The following is a 20,758-nucleotide window of genomic DNA, read 5'->3' on the forward strand; positions in this document are numbered from 1 at the left end:
CCAATGCATGCTCTTTTATAGTGCAGCCCCCCGTTATATAAACACACGCCCCCTACACACACCGTCCACAGAATAACACACAAATAATCATCCTATAATACACACGTTTATCTAACTGAGGATGTACTATAGATTTTTGGTTTTGATATAAAGCTAGTTACTGCAGACTAATCCAAACTTTATAAGACTTTTTGCATATTTAGAATAATAATTAAAAAAAAAGCATTTGTTTATTAATAGTTTTACCATTAAGGACAAGTTTGTCTCCAAAGTATAGCAAAGAAAAGCCACACATGCACAAAGCTCTGTAATACCTTAGGATGTAGTTCCCAGAACAACATGAACAAAACTTAATGTCATGCAATCATCTCTCTCTCTCTCTCTCTCTCTCTCTCTCTCTCTCACACACACACACACACCCTAAAGCACCAACACTAAGACTACAGTGATTGGATTCGACTCTGCAGCAAAAGATATTAAATTACATTAAAAAAATGTACAAAATACATCTGTAATTACAAGTTAAAATGCTTCTATTAGGCATTCTATATATATATATATATATAAAAATAAATTGTGCATAAATCACAGAATTGCTCAGTTATTGGTATGTGCCCATTTGCCTTAATAACAACATGTATTTGATTAGTGACCTGGAAATAGTGCAGAATCATAACTTTGTTTTAAATATCCAAATAAATATTCAAAAACCTCAACTTTGCTTCTTTTTTTACCAGGTTTGAATGAAAAAAAAAAAAAAAACAGTAATAATTTATATATATATATATATATTCTATTTTTTTATTTTGTTAAAGATTACTCAATTCAATTTGATGGAATTTTGTAATGAAATTGATGCATAAATCCAAAAAAAAAAAAAAAGTGTTTGTGTGTATCTTAGTTCCTACAACTGATCACCATTTATCATTTAAAAGAAACATTTATATAGTGTGACAAATGCATTTTAAGAGTACAAATATTCCATGTATAATGTCTCTATTAATATAGTTATAAAAATGGCATATAAGGTATTTCAAATGTCAAAAACCTTCATATGTTTGTTTATGTGTCTTTAAATGCATCCAATGTTGTGCCCTGCACAAAGAGCTTGGTGTTGGAAAAGAGCCTCAATAATTAGCAGCAAATATCACAGACAGGGTGATTAAAGACAAAAGGCTGCTTTATCTCTCTCTCCCTCAATCTGGACCTTTCTGTGGACACAACCTGAAACAGAGTCTAATGTCAGCATTTTACATTCAAAACACCATGTTTACAGTGACACGCACACACGCGCACACACACACACACACACACACACTAAACTCCTTGAACTTGTTGTTTTTGCTCCTAGTTTGGATTTGTACAGTAATTATGAGGCTAATGGTGCAATTACTGAGCTTCCGTGAGCTTTAAATCAATGGCATTTTCATCCTTCAACAGGACCGGGTTTATAGTCTGACCCCTTTAAAGATACCAGAGGAATTTGCTTATGTGGCATTACATCTGTTTCTTATTATATAGGTGAGGTACCCCTATAAGAGGTGTAAATGCCTTGCCCTGGGTATAAACGATCAATTATTCCAAGAAAATGCTTTTCTCAGAAATCCACCATGAGTGAGTGTTTGTTTACCTGTTTGACTCTTATACTAACACACTGCGAGTAGAGAGAGGTGAACAATGCTGGTATTTATGAAAGTTTTTTGCAGATGTTAACTCGCCGAAATGATCTTTACAAACAAAGCTGTGTCACCATTTAATCTGTTATGAGATTTAAGAATCCCTTTTTTGAAGACTACTGAATGTTAATGCAAGTCACACCTGTTTTACAAAATAAAAACATTTCTCTATTGGTAATGTGGATACCTGACTTCTGCAAATTCTAACAAGATATAAATCGAAGGCAAAAAAAAAAAAAAAGGAATAAGAGAAACATACTTCTGTATGACCCATGTGTTTAAAACATGTCACTCAGACATGATCAAAAAGATCAAACCATCATGTTTAAAGTGGGAAATGTCACAGCATCACTCCAAAACATTTTTAAGATTTATGAAAGTGGTGGTGGCGTAGTGGGCTAAAGCACATAACTGGTAATCAGAAGGTTGCTGGTTCGATCCCTATAGCCACCACCATTGTGTCCTTGAGCAAGGCACTTAACTCCAGGTTGTTCCGGGGGGATTGTCCCTGTAATAAGTGCAATGTAAGTCGCTTTGGATAAAAGCGTCTGCCAGATGCATAAACGTCATGAAATTCAAGTGAGTAATTCACAAACATCATACATATGAATTAAAAAAGTTATTACAATTAATAAAGAATTACAGGTTAATAAAATGTTTAATTTAAATTCTAATAACTACAAAACTGGCCATTTTAGTTTGTGATTTGTATTCATAAATGCAAAAAAATAAAATAAAATGTGCTTTAATTGTTTGCAGGTGTTAGTGCAAGTGAGGCACAAACACAAATTTAGCATTTTTTCAGAAAAAGCATTAAGCATTACAAAAACAAAAAACCCGAAACAAAAACAAACAAACAAACAACTATAGACAGTAAAACATGATATTTAATAAAAATATACCCACAAATATTGACACTATTTTTAAGATTCACACGCTTCAATTAAAACATTTCATAACTTAAAATATTTAGTTTTTTATTATTTTCTTAAAGATTGCTCAATTTAATTTGATGGAATTTTGTTATGAAATTCAAATTCATAAATCTGATTTATTTTGATTGTATTTTTTCGTGCAGGTAGAATTCTATATTGTTCTACATAACCCATTGTGATGTCATGGTACTCAATGGAGACATGCAAATCGGCCAAATGCGAAATGTATTTTACATTTTTAAATGCAATTAATTGCATTCATTACTAAACAGATTTAATTCTATTATATAATGTGACAAATTTACGGTTCAGAATCCTGTTATTAGTTGCAAGTGACGGGGACACAATGGCAGTGTTTCCTGAGAATGATCCGTAACAAAGACTTCAGCTGATTTATCGTAAAGCCAACACTAGGATGTTCATTTACACGTCTACTTTTACCCAGCGAACTAGGATCTTTAGAAGTTGGCCTGTTGCCTTTCCAGATTACCAAATGAAGCGTGAAACAACAGTGTCAGTGGGAAGTTTACATGCAGTGGCCCCTGATCCCTGGCATGTATATATCACAGTCCAGGCACAGAATAAAAGCCAAAGTGTTCAGTTCCCACAACCTCGGGAACCTGATGCTGCTCATCCTGTGTGACTGTGACATTATACAAAGAGAATGAACATTGGTAAATGAATAGAGACTTGATACAGTATGTGCCCCATTATGCTTCAAAAAGACATTAATTCCAGCAGATATCTTTTGTCAGTGCTGAGTGTGATTTCTTATAGAATTATATAATCTCGCTTACTGACAATAAGGATTCAGTAAATGCACAGCGTTCTCTTCACGCCGCATGAAAAGGAGATCTCAGAATGAATACACCTACATCATCACTGTGTGTGTGTGTGAGTGTGATCAAAAAGACTTTCTTGATTAAGATATTACGTTGGAGGAGCTTGTTGAGGTTATTGAAGTCTTGCCAAAAGGTAAGGCACCATGGTCTGATGGTTTTGCCGCAGAACGTTTTTGATTTGATGTCACAGAACTGGTTCCTCTTATGTTAGAAGTTTACACAGAGTCCAAATTTTCAGTATACAGGTTGAATTGGTCTAAATAGTAAGCCCTTGCTCTGACAACACATTGCCCTACAACAGCTTTCCAATGGCCCAAGCAAGGCATTAAGTATTTAATCGTTTTATTTCCAGCAAATTTGAGAGGTTTATTAGAGTAAATGTTTACCCTTTAATGAAAAGGTTCTCGTGTGATGTTGATAGGTGGGCTTCACTACATTTGTCTATGACTTGGAAGGTCAATGTTATAATAAAGAATTATATCCCTTAATTAAATTATTTACTGCAGTCTCTCCCACTAGATATTCTTCTTTCTTAATTTAAACATATCTGTGAGTGGTGGCTCAGTGGTTGAGGCTCAGGGTTACTGACCAGAAGGTCGGGGGTTCAAGCCCCAGCACCACCAAGATGCCACTGTTGGGCCCTTGAGAAAGGCACTTAACTCCAGGTTGCTCCGGGGGGATTGTCCCTGTAATAAGGGCACTGTAAGTCGCTTTGGATAAAAGCGTCTGCCAAATGCATAAATGTAAATATCATTGGAATGATAAACTACCTTGGTTCTATGTCAATAAATGACATAGAACAATTGACAAAGGAGGTTTAGGCCTCCCCAGCATTTAGTTTTATTACTATGCCTTTAGTCTCAGACACCCAAAGTTGGAAACAACTTTCTAGGTCTAGAAATTTTCTAGGATTTTTGAAATGTAGTTTTTCAAGAAAATGGAGCTGTATCAGAGACAGACATGTGACTTACCCAAAGCTTCCTTGTTATGAAACTGTGTACACAGGGTTCAGTTTTAAACTCCTGACTGCCTGCGAAGTAAAAAAAAAAAAGAAAACATATCACAAGAATAATGTTTGTTATACTTCCGATTACAGTCGCAAAAACAGTACCAGCCAAACCTACTGTAACAAACTTTACAGAAGGAGGGAAGGAGGACACAGGAAGTGGGTTTCTCCAGTTACAGGTACGGTTTAATTGACAACTTCAACACTTATAGCTTCACACAACTCAGCAGTTTTACAGGCATGTAGACTCTCAGACTCTTTAGCTTCACGTACACAGTAAATCACAAAAGCATCCTAGTTTCACGAACACAGCAGGCTTCCTTGTGCCAGTCTCTCTCTCCCTCTGCTGGTGGCGTGGCCGCTTATATGCCACTCTCCCCATGATCACTGGAATTAGAGATGGGTGTTAGACAAAATCTCTCTCTCTCCGGACAGACGCTCGACCACACCCCCGCTGCCACTTATCCCCACTGCCTGACTCAGGCTGGGGAGCCATCCGGCCTGTCTACCACCCCCCATTTTTGGAAAGGAAGTCAGCGACAGCTATCTGCGCCCCCGGTCTATGGACCACCTTGAAATTAAAGGGCTAGAGACCCGCATACCACCGTGTGATCCGCACGTTGGTATCCTTCATGCGGTGGAGCCATTGGAGTGGGGTGTGATCTTAGCAGAGGGTGAAGGCCCGCTCCAGCAGAGAGTAACAGAGTGAGGACTGCCTCTACTTGATGGCCAGACACTCCTTTTCCACAGTGCTGTACTTTGTTTCCCTCAAGGAGAGCTTGTGGCTTATGTACAGCACCGAGTGCTCCTTCCCCTCCACCACCTGGGAGATCACGGCCCCCAGGCCCCTGTCTGAAGCGTCCATGCAATACAAAAGGGAGAGAGAAATTAGATGCATGGAAAAGTGCCCCCTCTATCGGTTTGCTTTACCTCAATATTGAGTTCCCCCACTCGTCGTGCAACCTCAAAGGGTTCTTGCCATTTGGTGAGTAATTTGGAGCTCAATGTGGGGAGTAATATGAGTAACTCATCTCCTGGTGCAAATTCCCACAGCAGAGTTCCCCTATTATACAGTCGGCTCTGCCGTTCTTGAGCTTGGAGCAAATTCTCTTGTGTTAGTTCCCCCAAGGTGTGGAGTTTTGCTCTAAGATCAAGAACGTATTGAATTTCGTTCTTACTGGCTGAAGGTCCCTCCTCCCAAGCTTCGCGTATAACATATAGCAAGCCGCGTGGGCACTGCCAATACAGCAGCTCGAATAGGGAAATCCCTGGAGCCTTGTGGGACCTCTCGTACTGCGAATAACAGGGGATCGAGTACTTGGTCCTCGATCACTCCTCCATCTTCTGGTGGACAACAGCCACTCCTCCCCGGGCAGACCGCAGACATTCCAACTCTGCATTTCGGAGGCAGGTAGGGAACTCCTCCACCCCTGGCAGTGACTCTACCACGCCAGGCAGTCGGCAGCATGCCCCTCCTCCCCTCGCAGAAGGCGGCCATTCTTCCAACCCCACCGCATTTTGGCGGCCAGTAGGGAACTCCTCATCCCTGGAAGCGGCCCCGTTGCTCCAGGTGGCCGGCAGTGAGCCATCCTCTCACAGACGGCGATCGTTCCTCTGCGTCCAGGGGGCTGGTAGCAACTCCTTTGTCCCCCTGGCGGCTGCTCCTTTGGGGTGGATGGTAGTGGCGAGGAGTCTACGACGGTGGATCCCTCCTCCTTCCCGGGTTTTGGCGGCAATGTAACGGGGTAACAGGGAAAGGATGAGGCGAGAACCGGACAAAGCATCAAAGTAATATTTAATTAAACAAAAACACAAAGATAAACTCATACAGGGCAGCTGCCTGTAGCTCTCTCTCTCTGGAACTGCAGCCTCCAGTGGCCTTTATTCTCTCCTCGGCTTGATTAGCCTGATTAGGGGCCAGGCATGCGTCATCACAGCCCAGCCCCACCATCCTACTTGCCACAAAGACTTTAATTATTACTGTTATACATTTTAAATGTACACTCACCTAAAGGATTATTAGGAACACATACTAATACTGTGTTTGACCCCCTTTCGCCTTCAGAACTGCCTTAATTCTACGTGGCATTGATTCAACAAGGTGCTGAAAGCATTCTTTAGAAATGTTGGCCCATATTGATAGGATAGCATCTTGCAGTTGATGGAGATTTGTGGGATGCACATCCAGGGCACGAAGCTCCCGTTCCACCACATCCCAAAGATGCTCTATTGGGTTGAGATCTGGTGACTGTGGGGGCCATTTTAGTACAGTGAACTCATTGTCATGTTCAAGAAAAAAATTTGAAATGATTCGAGCTTTGTGACATGGTGCATTATCCTGCTGGAAGTAGCCATCAGAGGATGGGCACATGGTGGCCATAAAGGGATGGACATGGTCAGAAACAATGCTCAGGTAGGCCGGGGCATTTAAACGATGCCCAATTGGCACTAAGTGTGCCAAGAAAACATCAACCACACCATTACACCACCACCACCAGCCTGCACAGTGGTAACAAGGCATGATGGATCCATGTTCTCATTCTGTTTACGCCAAATTCTGACTCTACCATCTGAATGTCTCAACAGAAATCGAGACTCATCAGACCAGGCAACATTTTTCCACTCTTCAACTGTCCAATTTTGGTGAGCTCTTGCAAATTGTAGCCTCTTTTTCCTATTTGTAGTGGAGATGAGTGGTACCCGGTGGGGTCTTCTGCTGTTGTAGCCCATCCGCCTCAAGGTTGTGCATGTTGTGGCTTCACAAATGCTTTGCTGCATACCTCGGTTGTAACGAGTGGTTATTTCAGGCAAAGTTGCTCTTCTATCAGCTTGAATCAGTCGGCCCATTCTCCTCTGACCTCTAGCATCAACAAGGCATTTTCGCCCACAGGACTGCCGCGATACTGGATGTTTTTCCTTTTCACACCATTCTTTGTAAACCCTAGAAATGGTTGTGCGTGAAAATCCCAGTAACTGAGCAGATTGTGAAATACTCAGACTGGCCCGTCTGGCACCAACAACCATGCCACGCTCAAAATGGCTTAAATCACCTTTCTTTCCCATTCTGACATTCAGTTTGGAGTTCAGGAGATTGTCTTGACCAGGACCACACCCCTAAATGCATTGAAGCAACTGCCATGTGATTGGTTGATTAGATAATTGCATTAATGAGAAATTGAAGAGGTGTTCCTAATAATCCTTTAGGTGAGTGTATATGATGGCTCATTGCTCAATGTTTTACTGTTAACTTCTTTCAGAGGGTGTAAATAAAACAAAGACATATCATTTAAAATATGAAATTTGCCTTTATTATAAAAGAAGCATTTTCTAATATAAAGAAGTTCCAATATAAAACAGATTTGGAAAATATATGAGCAGTTATTCACCATAATATATTTATGGTACAGGAAAGTAATATGCAGGCACTGAAATGGCTGAATATTGGGTTCACTTTAATATAGATTGGATATATATTTGAATAACAAAAAAGTGTTGTAATATTAACAGAGTGACTATTTTGCAAAAGGTATGGCAGCTAATTGTTTGGATGAGAGAGAGAATGATTTGTGTTCGTTTAGAAGTATTCAATGGGGTCATGGCGCACTTTAGAGGTCTGAATTCCACTCAGCTCTAGTTGTTCTCCACTGTAAGGGAGAGATTTATAGACTCTCAGATGGATGAATTCCTTCTTTCCAACGTGGACCTGAAGAAAAATCAAAGAACGAAAGGTTTAGTGGTTTATACACACCACTTCCATGAAATACATGCATTTGTGAACGACAATTGAGGTAATAAAAATGAGAAATCTTTTAAAAATAAAGTTTAAAACTTTGTGTCCAATGTGGTTTCATTATTTCTTCATAGCATTTTCTACAAAGTCTTGAGGGTCTGAAGGGCTCATATCTGTTTGTTTTTGTTTGTTTTTGTGTCAACAAAAGTCGTTACACCACTTGACACCACTTGTTCACTTTGGTGAACAAACGTTTTTCCAAATATAATAAATACCAAATATATATCATCAAATAATAATATCATATTTTAAATAGTTGTTTTACTGCTTCATTTTGTAAAGAAATTAATAAAAGATTATTCTGCGCTACTCATGACATCATTCCTCATTTCAAGAGTTTCAGCTTTTAATGAGATTTAAAAATACATTTCACAGTCTCCATTTCACCACTAAAACATGTTCCCTTTACAAAAAGCTTCACTATGATGCTGCGCTGCTAAGCGCTACGGGGAACAACTCTAGCTGTCAACCGAGCTGAAATATTGTGTGAAACACGTCAATGAACATTGACCGGAATTTATAGCCTCGGCTGATGTAATCATTAGATGCACCTGTGGCCAGGCTATAAATGGATACGTCACCAGGTGTCCTCTGAAACTCTTTTTTTCAGAGAGATTCTGTTTCTGTGTGTTTCACAAACCCTGTCAAAACTTTCTTTCCTCTGTTAGGAGTTAGAATTGTTTAGGCAGTGTGCAGTGAATCTTTTTCTCTTTTCTCTTCTGTTTAGAAAATATGATATATATATATATATATATATATATATATATATATATATATATAAAAAAAAAAAAAGAGAATGACTGAAAGCCGCAAACAAACGTTTGTTTGGGGGAAGAGCACGCTGCTCTCGCGTTGCAGCAGGGCGGGTGCGAGCACTGCGATTTGCTTTAACAGGCAAAGTGCTTCACGCTCGCCTCACTTGCTTCCGGGAGTCAGCACAAAAGATCGTTCGTGGGGCTCTTGCATGGATTTGGCTGAGGAGCAAGAGACGGGTTGGTCCCTTTCTCTCGCTCTCTCCCCAAACCCAGCAGGTCCTTCACATGATATCGAAGCGCGTTCCGACGCTTCTTCGGATCATGAGGAGGATCGCGATTCTCTTCCCGCCTCCGAGCTTTCCGTCCGCGACAAAAAAACGACGGAGGAATTGCTCGATGTTGTTACTCGTGCGGTTGCCAGATTAGATTGGCCACGCGAAAAAGAGACCCCCAAACCCTCCAAATTAGGGGATAGATTTTATCTTCCAGTCTAAGAAAGGGAACGCCTCATGAGTCCCTTCCCTTCTTTGATAACCTCCATGAAGAGACTTTGCTCATGGAGGAACCCCCAAAAAATAAAAAAAGTAATATATATATATATATATATATATTTTCTTCCCGTGTTCACATACACTCGATGTCATTATATTCGACTATCGTGGGTGCTGAGGCACATATTCAGTGATGCCGCCGGTCGGAGAGATGCTTGCGGGCTCTCTCTCGCCGGGCTCGGCATCGTCACTTAAGAAGCCCTTTATCCCCTCAAAGCCTTGTAGGACAACCTCCACTTTAGTGGGAAGGGCTTATCAAGCAGCAGGTCAGGCTGGTGCTTCTCTGCACACTATGCTGTTTTACAAGCCTGAGTGTGGGTTCTGCACTTGACGAGCAAGCCTCAGACCCGCCTCGGTCCTGTCTGAAGGGAGGCTCAAAAGGGTGGCGAGTCATGCTCCTCCTCCCAGGGATTGGGGACAGTATCGCCGCCCTCGCCAGCAAGACCTCAGGATTATAATTTCTAGTAAGAGAAAACCCTGACGGTCTTGCGCCTAGATTAGGGGGTAGCTCCCCTCAGGATGGGGCGCGTGCTTCACTTCACCCCTCCCAGTACCCCCTCGAAGCCCCTCCATTCTCGCCACCTCTTGGTGTTTCGGGTTGCAGAGGCTGCCGTCAAAATTGGGTGTTTTCGCTGTTCCTGCATTTTATTCAGGACGCGAAACACTCGACAACCCCTCAACAGGAAGTGTTAAAATATAATACCCATCTCAGAGATCCTGGCAGCGTGGAAACTTCTGCCAGATATATTCTTTTCTGTGGGTCTTATAAAGGCGTCAGGAATTAATTCACTCGCCGCTTTCCGTGTTTCAACGGCGTAGTTCTCACTACCAGTAACCGGATTTCTTTATGTAAAAAAAAACTCAAACTCCTGGTTAAAGGGGCCATGGTATGTGTTCCCCTTCCAGAGAGAGAGTTAGGTTATTACACTAAATACTTCCCGTTTCCCATGGAGGGTGAGGGGTGGCGTCTGGCTTAAATCTTAAAGCTTGAACTGCCCGTGGGTGTTCAAGTCCAAGATGATGCCTGTCAAGACGGTCGTGTCTCAAGCCCTATAACTTGTTTGGCTGGTCACCATCGATCTTATGACGCACTTCTATACTTCAATTAGAAGTTCTGCCACAACATGGAAAGTTCCTGAGGTTCGCTTCCGGGAGCGAAGTCTTCCAGTGTCAGGGTCTTTCACTTGGCCTAGCCCTTTTACCCGCACATTCACAATGCATGATGTAGCGCTGGCTCCTTGCGACTCGGGCATCTGCATTCTGAATTATGTCGATGACTGGCTGATCCTAGCGCAATTCCAGGAACTGGCAGTTCAGCACAGGGACATCGTCTAAGCTCATCTGTTTCTCTGGGGTTGAGGCTCAACGCCAAGAAAAGCGCCTCTCTCCCACTCAGAACACTGTCTATCGGGCATCGTATGGCGTTCAATCACAATGCGGGCACAACTGTCTCCCGCTAGGATTGAGTCCTTTCAGATCACCCTGAGCAAAGTCAGGCTAGGTCAAGGTTGCACTGTTATCAGTATCAACGATTTCCAGGTCTCAGGGCTGACCGCGCCCACGGTGATCCCTCTGGACCTTCTGCTCATGAAACCATTTTTGTTGTGGCCAAAAGCCAGGGATTTCTTCCAAGGGCCAAAACCCCTAGGCTAAAAGTGTTACGCGCCTCAGGCTTCGTTCCCTTTCTATGTGGTTCAGACCCCGGTTTTCTGCCTTGGGTCCCACTCTAGGTGCATCTTGTTGTCGCAGGCTGCTAACGACAGACGCCTCGCTGATGGGCAGGGTAGCGGCCTTATGTGGTCGTCCAGCTTAAGGGGATAGGAGGGTCGTCAGCTCGGTTGTCACAGTCACTGTCTCGGGTTGATGGCTGTATTTCTGGCCCTGAAATACCTCCTCCTGAGGCTGCCATGTCTTGGTGTGGGTGGACAATACAGCGGTAGCCTCTTACATAAATCATGAAGGAGACCCACGTTCTTGTCAGCAGTATTTCTGACACGTTGGATTCTCCTTAAGGCCTAGGGCAAGCTCCTGTCACTCAGGTCAGTTATATCCCTGGATGCCCGTATACGGGAGCAGATTTACGGTCCAGACAGAAAATACCAACGGGGGAGTTAAGAACTCCACCCTAAGGTAGTAGTTGCCCAGAGTTCGCCAGCAAGGGTTTTTGCCTCTACTGATAGCACCGCTGGCCAAACAGGGCTTGGTTCTCGGAGCTAATCTCTTCCCTCGACGGCTCGCCTTGGGCGATTCCGAACAGGAAGGATCTTCTATCTCAGGCACAGGGCAATATTTCATCCCTGCCCCGAATTGTGGAATCTTTCATGTTTGGCCCCTAAGGGTTAAGACACATGACCCAGAATGTATCTGTATGCGTTTCTTTCCCCGGTTTCTCTGCTCCCGGGAGTCTTGGCAATGTTCACCAGCAAGGGTCTTGCCTCCTATTAATGGCGCTGCGCTGGCCGAACAGGATGTGTTTCTCTGAGTTAATTCCTGTCCTCGACGGCTCGCCTTGGGCGATTTCGAACAGGGAGGACCTTCTCATCCTTAGCCCGAATTGTGAAACCTTTCATGTCTGGCCCCTAAGGGTACCAAATGAGGTTCACAGGGTTTTCTCTTGAGGTTGTCGAGACCATTTCAAGTGCTAGGGCTCCCTCCACTTGGAACTGATCTGGGTAGATTTTTCAGGGCAGAAGAGGACCTCTTCGCCTCCGTTGATAGTGCAATGTCTCCTCTACTTCTCCCCGAGTCGCCCAGCCCCCCCCCCCCCTCGGGAGGGGCTGATCGTAGTAACGCATACATAGCACAAATGCGCCTGCATGCGTTTCCTTCTACTAAAGTTCATATTACAGAACCAGCTAATGTAGAATATTTATATCATGTTAAGTATACATTAATCAAGTATAATCGATGCCATTTTATTCTACAATTATTTCTGATGGTCAAGTATGTATTTTACTGTGTGTGTGTGTGTGAGAAAAGAGGCCTGTGAAGATTAGGCCCATCAGAATGCAATGTGTGACCACATATGGTACTCATATATGGTAAGCTTGAGTCTCATGGTTTGACACTAGAGAAGATTTATTGGTGGGGCCTCAGAGATGTTTTTCTGCTCAAAACACTACAGACTGAAGACACAGAACAAAAATGTATGGAAGGTTTAGCCACACCTTGTGAGAACTATGTAAGCTGGTGCAATCTCAAGACGTGTTAGTTGTTCTGGAGGCAACTCAGCTTTATGGTCTGATAATAAAGTCTATTCTTCTGAAATGAAAAACTTTCTTTGAGAGTGAGTTTGTCACAAAGGGGGCAGAAACCACAACATTAACTGCCAGTTTGCTTCAGTTCTGGATTTTCTGTAGAAAGAACAGTCAGCGGGCACTTGCCTCGCCACTGCCAGGTTCTATGTGGCCACTGCGGTTTGCCATGGCTTGGTGGGCGGGGTGCCCTCAAAGAGGCATCCTCATTATTGCCCGGGCCTACGAGGCGCGCGGTCAAGCTTCGCCAGTAGGTTTTAGGGCGCACTCTACCATAGGGCTCTCCTCCTCTAAAACCTTGGCTAGAGGTCTCCCTCTGCAGCAAGTCTGTGATGCGGCAGGCTGGTCCTCTCCGCACACATTCATCAAAATTGAATGGTTTTGATGTTTATGCTACTCCGGGCTCTTATGCTCTTGAGTCGACATCTCAAGCTCATGTCTGAGACCTCTCGCGTTTTTGTGAGTACACTGCACAACCGTAGGGGTCCGGACAGCCCCAAGTGCGGCAGCGTGGGTATTGCGTTCCCCATAGCGCTTAGCAGTGCAGCATCATAGTGAAGCTTTTTGTAAAGGGAACATCTCGGGTTACATGTGTAACCCATGTTCCCTGAAAAAAGCGGAACGAGATGCTGCGCTTCTGTGCCGCACTGGGACGTTCCAGGACTGCTCTTCAAAAAGAAGTATCTGAAGACACCTGGTGATGTATCCATTTATGTAGCTGCAGGTGCATCTAATGATTGCATCAGCCGAGGCTATAAATTCCGGTCAATGTTCATTGACGTGTTACACACATTATTCAACTCGGTCAAAACTAGGATTGTTCCCCATAGCGCTTAGCAGCACAGCATCTTGTTCCGCTTTTTTCAGGGAACATGGGTTACACATGTAACCAGAGATGTTTTACTTTAATCCCAGGAAAAATATCAAAATGACATTGAACTCAGTAATTTATAGTATTGGTGTATTCAAGTGTTTTCTGCAGTATGAATTGTATTTAATAGATCTGGACTAAAGAATGAATGCCACGTCAATGACCCAAATGCAAATTGACTTTATGACAAAGTAACAAGCTCACAGCCTTCCAAACATGTTTGGCAAAAGAGTTTACCTTGATAAAATAGTTGGTTCCTGCCACAACCTGTGTGCTGAAACATTTGGCGGTGAAATCATCAAACTTCTTTCCGACACGTCTTTCTACATATGGCTTCATCTACAAGAAGCAAAAACAATTTGTTTATTTGTTATTTCTAATGTCTTGTTCAACACAATGATACACTAATTACACATCATATGATGATTTCTCACACATCAATGTTCATGTATCAGCATTGAGTTTGGGTGTGAGATCGAGAGCTTAAAGGGGTCGTCCAGTCAAACTTTTAATTCTCTCATCATTTACTCACCCTCATGCCAACCCAGATGTGTATGATTTTCTTTCTTCAGCACAACACAAACAAAGACTTTTAGAAGAATATTTAAGTTCTGTTGGTTCATACAATGCAAGTGAATGGTGACCAGGACTTTGAAGCTCCAAAAAGCACATCAAGGCAGCATAAAAGTAATCCACACGACTCCAGGACTTCTGAAGCAATATAATAGGTTTGGGTGAGAAACAGATCAATATTTAAGCCCTTTTATACTATACATTCTCCTCCCTGCCCAGTAGGTGGCGATGTGCACTGAGAATGTGAATCAGCAAAAACAAAAGGAGGACTCTTAGGATCTCTCCGTGCTTAGCAGGGCTGTTTGAAAGTTAAGATTTAGAGTAAAAAAATGACTTCAATGTATCCGTTTCTTACCCACACCGATCATATTGCTTTAGAAGACATGGATTAAACCTCCAGAGTCTTATGAATTACTTTTATGCTCCCTTTATGTGCTTTTGGAGCTTCAATGCTCTGATCACCATTCACTTGCATTGTATGGACCTACAGAGCTGATATATTCTTCTAAAAATCTTAATTTGTGTTTTGCAGAAGAAAGTCAGTCATACACATATGGGATGTCCTGAGGGTGAGTAAATGATGAGAACGTTTGAATTTTTACTGAATTATCCCTTAAATTCTCTGATTTCTTTTTTGTTTTTGAGCTTGCAAAAATCTAAATTAAATTGCCTGCAATCAATGCTGCATGCAATAATAAAAGCGGTGATCTTGCATCATTTAATAATAAATGCTCATCACGTTCACTTGCAGATCAGCGAACACCACCATAACAAAATGAAAACCTGTCTCGACTTACCTCATTACAGATCCTCTGCACTTCTGAAGTGGCATATTTCACCTTGGATACCCCTCCAATAAGGGGCCCTAGAACCCAGATGCACAGTTTAATAATAAACAAGCAACAGACAACAAACTAAAGAAACTTGACAAAAGAATGGTCAAACACTGGGGCATTTATGCGCGCGCACTAATTGGGGATCAAGAAAGCTGGAGAACAATCAAAGAAAGAAACAAGAACGAATATTGACAACCAAACAAATTGCCATTTTCACTATTCTGACTGTCATAATCCAGCACTTTCTATGTTTTAATCTCTTGAGGAAACTCCCATTTACCGCTATCCGTTGTGCTTCACAGAAATGTAAAAAAGCGTCGATTGCAACCCAAACATGTAGGAGATATTTCATTATTGATTATAGTCTCTGATTAAACTTACCTCAAGACATGGAACTTTACTGGACCTCTAAAGAGCAACAGTCATTGAATTAATATTAAGTGCATGTTTCGTATGTTTACCTGCTTCATTCCGCACTTTGTTGTTGTCGATAGATCTGACGCAGGAGACGCAATTCACCTCTGCAATATAAACAGACAGCAAAAATACCGCCATTAGAGCGCACACACCTGACTTTAGCTTCATCATTTTATCCTTGAGTACCTCCTGATGTAAGAGAGGATATAACTGTAAGAAAAACAAGTCTCTCTTCTTCTATGTAATGTTGCAACAAGATAATTTTAGGTGTATATCGCCACCTCCTGTACTGTGTGATTTCTTAAAGGGACAGTTCACCCAAAATTTTAAATGTTCTCATAATTTACTACTCACTGTCAAGCCATCCCAGATGTTTATGACTTTCTTCTGCAGAACACAAATAACATTTTTAGAATAATATTTCAGCTCTGTAGGTCCATACAATGCAAGTGAATGGTGGTAAGAAATTTGAAGGTCCAAAAAGCACATAAAAGCAGCATAACAGTAATCCATACGACTCCAGTGGTTAAATGTATGTCTTCTGAAGTGATATGATAAATGTCGGTGAGAAACAGATCAATATTTAATTAATGTTTTACTAACAATCTCGACTTTCACATTCTTCTACTTTTGTTTATGGTGATTTGCATTCTTCATGCATATCGCCCCCTACTGGGTCCTTATATCCTTCTAAAAATCTTAGTTTGTGTTCTGCAGAAGAAAGTAAGTCATTCACATCTGGGATGCATGAGAGTGAGTAAATGATGAGATTTTAAATTTTTGGGTGAACTATTCCTTTAAGGCAGGGGTGTCCACACTTTTTGCGAGATGATCAACTTTTAAATGACCAACTCAATAAGATCTACCAACTAAAAAAAACAGTTTCATAAAAAAAATGCTTGTTGGGACTACTGCGTGTAGTATCTGTCTGACCAGGCGAGATTTTTGTTTATTCAGTTGCCGTGACAACGACTCGGTTACTAACGTAACCTCGGTTCCCTGAGAGGAGGGAACGACTATTGCGTAAGTAGCTTACGCTATGGGAAAACTCCGTTTCTCGAGAAATATTGAAGTCTTTATGTAAAACGCATTGCAGCTGCACAGCAGACAGCAATGAGCGAGGCAGCTCGGTCATTGGCTGTGCTGCGGCAACTGCTCGAACCAATGACGGGGCGACTCTAGTGCCAGCCAAGATTAGCATGGCTAAGGCTATATATTAGGCGCCCCGTCATGAGAGTTCTTTAGGTTCAATCGACTGAAGCGAACTGACCAAGCACAAGCACGGCAGCTTACGCAATACTCGTTCCCTCCTCTCAGGGAACCGAGGTTATGTTAGTAACCGAGTCGTTCCCTATCGAGAGGTCTCTCCTATTGCGTAAATAGCTTACGCTATGGGAACACCATGTAAAACGCCGTGTATGCTGACTTCGCTCTGTAAAGCCAGAGGCAGATGCCTGAGCCTTAAAGCAAAGTGATTATTCCACGAGCCGGCCAACGGCGAGCTACATAATGGGATAGTATAGAGCCCTTCCAAGGTGGTCCATGGTGGGGCGCTCATAGTACAAACACAAGCACATATCTTATGTACTGAGTTTTCTATGTACTGATATGCATAAAAAATCCTCTAAGTCAGTCAGAGACGGACCTTATAAGGGAGGAGATAATGCTCAGCATATACATTCTCCAGTCCATTCTACAGTCAGGCTGATAGAATGTTGGAATGCAACGAGGGGACCTGTAGGTTATAAAACCTGATAAATGTCGAAGGCGAGGCCCAGCCCGCCGCCGCACAAATATCTTCAATGGGTATCCCAATCGACCACGCCCACGAGGAGGCCATGCTCCTCGTAGAGTGAGTTCTGACGCCTAAGGGGCATTGAAGGCCCTTGGCTTCATAAGCTAGCGCTATAGCATCCACTATCCAGCACGATATTCTTTGCTTTGAGACTGCGAGACCTTTAGTGCGGCCGCCAAAGCATACGAATAATTGTTCCGTCTGTCTGAACAGGGCAGAACATTCCAAATATACTCTGAGCGCCCTGACCGGGCAGAGTAAATTAGCGTCGCTTTCGTCTGCTGGGGACGATAGCGCTGCCAGAGATATCACCTGTACTCTGAAGGGTGTGGAGAGCACTTTAGGAATATACCCGTGCTTTGGCCTAAGGACAACTCTGCAGTCGTTAGGTCCAAATTCCAGGCAAGCAGCGCTTGATGACAGCGCGTGCAGGTCGCCCACTCTCTTGACTGAGGCGAGCGCCAGCAAGAGCGCAGTTTTGAGCGAGAGCTGTTTAAGGTGCACGGTTCGGAGAGGTTCGAACGGGGCACTCTTAAGGAATAAATATAACTATTACTAACAACAAATGACATAAATATACACGGAATTGTAGCAGTGTCACAGCAGTAGAATAAAATGAAGTAAACAACCTTAAATGTAAACAGGGATACAGCGGGGGTTAGCTCCGCTGAGAATGTTCAACAATTATGTGATTACTTACAGTGTAATGCACGCACACGCACAATCGATAAACTCCTCCGATTTGGGCTAATACACTATATTTCACTCTACAAACTATATACAATATTCAGGCGATCTCCTTTTCCATTTATCACCCGTCTAACTCTCTCCCTGTCACTTCGCAAAAACTCCAGTGGACAGTTTTGGAATAGTCCATTTCTCGCTGAATAACAGGGGTAGCTGGGAGAGTACATTTGCCAAAGGGGAGCACTTTTTACATAAAGTATGTAATGGCCCACATGTAACGATGGCTCAGTTACAATTGTGTTTTGAAAAATATTTTACTGTTACTTTCAGAGGGTGTAAATAAAACAAAGACATATCCTTTAATATATGAAATTTGCCTTTATTATCAAACAGATTTGGAATATCTAGTAGTAATTATTTCACAACAATACCTTTATAGCACAGGAAAGTCATGTTGTTGACAATAGAAAACTCATATGCAGGCACTGAAATGGCTGAATATTGGGTTCACTTTAATATAGATTGGATATATTTGAATAACAAAGTGTGGCAATACTAATAGTGACTATTTTGCAAAAGGGTCGGCATCAAATTGTTTGGATGAGAGAAATGTCGGCGTTCGTTTAGAAGTATACAATGGGGTCAAGGTGCCGTTTAGAGGTCTGAATTCCACTCAGCTCTAGTTTTCCTCCACTGTGAGGGAGAGATTTATAGACTCTCAGATGGATGAATTCATCCCCTCCGACATGGACCTGAAGAAATCAAAGGATTAAAGGTTTAGTGGTTTATACACACCACTTCCGTGAAATACATGCATGTGTGAACGACAATTGAGGTAATAAAATGAGAAATCTTTTAAAAATAAAGTTTAAAACATGTCATTTTTTAAATGTACTTTGTCCAATGTGGTTTCATTTTTTCAAAGCATTTTCTCTTTATTTTATTGTCATTATGGAGTAAAAAAATATCACGTTCTCTCAAGGTTACATCACATGACCTGAACTAAATTTGCCTTTTCATAAAAATATATCTTTTACAACTTCACTCAGTCTTGAGGGTCTGAAGGGCTCATATCGGTTTTTTGTCTCAAAAGTCGTTACACCACTTGACTGATTTGGTGAACAAACGTTTTTCCAAATATAATAAATACCAAATATATGATCATATAATAATATCATATTTTAAATAGTTGTTTTACTGCTCATTTTTGTAAATACATTTGAAGAAGATTATTCTGCGCTACTCATGACATCATTTCAAGAGTTTCAGCTTTTAATGAGATTTAAAAATACATTTCACAGTCTCCATTTCCACCATTAAAACATTCTTTAAGTCCCGGGAAAAATATCAAAACGACATTGAACTCAGTAATTTATAGTATTGGTGTATTCAAGTGTTTTCTGCAGGATGAATTGTATTTATGAACAACTGAATAGATCTGGACTAAAGAATGAATGCCACGTCAATGACCCAAATGCAAATTGACTTTATGACAAAGTAACAAGCTCACAGCCTTCCAAACATGTTTGGCAAAAGAGTTTACCTTGATAAAATAGTTGGTTCCCGCCACAAGCTGTGTGCTGAAACTTTTGGCAGTGAAAACAGCAAACCTCTTTCCGACACGTCTTTCTACATATGGCTTCATCTACAAGCAATAACAAGTACATGGATTTGTTTATTTGTTATTTCTAATAAATGCTCATCACGTTCACTTGCAGATCAGCGAACACCACCATAACAAAATGAAAACCTGTCTCGACTTACCGCATTACAGATCCTCTGCACTTCTGAAGTGGCATATGTCACCTTGGATAACCCTCCAATAAGGGGCCCTAGAACCCAGATGCACAGTTTAATAAACAAGAAACAGACAACTTACTAAAGAAACACATTAAACTAAAGAAACTTGACAAAGGAATGGTCAAACACTGGGGCATTTATGCGCGCGCACTAATTGGGGATCAAGAAAGAGACAATGAACGAAGATTGACAACCAAACAAATTGCCATTTTCACTATTCTGACTGTCATAATCCAGCACTTTCTATGTTTTAATCTCTTGAGGAAACTCCCATTTACCGCTATCCGTTGTGCTTCACAGAAATGTAAAAAAGCGTCGATTGCAACCCAAACATGTAGGAGATATTTCATTATTGATTATAGTCTCTGATTAAACTTACCTCAAGACATGGAACTTTACTGGACCTCTAAACAGCAACAGTCATTGAATTAATATTAAGTGCATGTTTCGTATGTTTACCTGCTTCATTCCGCACTTTGTTGTTGTCAGATTTATCGACGCAATTCACCTCTGCAATATAGACAGACAGCAAAAATACCGCCATTAGAGCGCACACACCTGACTTTAGCTTCATCATTTTATCCTTGAGTACTGATTTAAGAGGATATAACTGTAAAACAAGTCTCGCTTCTTCGTCTTTTATGTAATGTTGCAACAAGACATTTTTAGGTGTAAATAGCCACCACCTGTACTGGATGATTTCTTAATATCCTCTTCTTAAAGGGACAGTTTACCCAAAATTGAAAATGTTCTCATAATTTATTCACCGTCATGCCATCCCAGATGTGTATGACTTTCTTCTGCAGAACACAAATAACATTTTTAGAATAATATTTCAGCTCTGTAGGTCCATACAATGCAAGTGAATGGTGGTAAGAACTTTGAAGGACCAAAAAGCACATAAAAACAGCATAACAGTAATCCATACGACTCCAGTGGTTAAATCCATGTCTTCTGAAGTGATATGATA

At 41.6% G+C, this 20,758-nt stretch overlaps 1 protein-coding gene across 3 annotated transcripts; it reads right to left on the reverse strand.

Moving 5' to 3' along the window:
• Window positions 1–7,763: 7,763 nt before the first annotated feature.
• Window positions 7,764–20,412, reverse strand: LOC127643026 (cystatin-B-like). Of its 3 annotated transcripts, none has more exons than XM_052125552.1 (4): window positions 20,248–20,392; window positions 15,051–15,118; window positions 13,918–14,019; window positions 7,764–8,162 (listed from the first exon to the last, which is right to left on the reverse strand). In XM_052125552.1, the coding sequence occupies exons 1-4, from the start codon at window positions 20,363–20,365 to the stop codon at window positions 8,034–8,036; spliced, it is 417 nt and encodes a 138-aa protein (XP_051981512.1). In that variant the 5' UTR covers window positions 20,366–20,392; the 3' UTR covers window positions 7,764–8,033. The 3 variants fall into 3 exon arrangements, with proteins under 3 accessions (XP_051981512.1, XP_051981511.1, XP_051981513.1); XM_052125551.1 differs by lacking the exon at window positions 20,248–20,392 and adding an exon at window positions 15,551–15,766; XM_052125553.1 differs by lacking the exons at window positions 7,764–8,162; window positions 13,918–14,019; window positions 15,051–15,118 and adding exons at window positions 18,391–18,740; window positions 19,532–19,633; window positions 19,753–19,820 and having other exon boundaries at window positions 20,248–20,412.
• Window positions 20,413–20,758: the final 346 nt, after the last annotated feature.

Source organism: Xyrauchen texanus, chromosome 4 (genome assembly GCF_025860055.1).
Source record: "Xyrauchen texanus isolate HMW12.3.18 chromosome 4, RBS_HiC_50CHRs, whole genome shotgun sequence".
NCBI lineage: Eukaryota > Metazoa > Chordata > Actinopteri > Cypriniformes > Catostomidae > Xyrauchen > Xyrauchen texanus.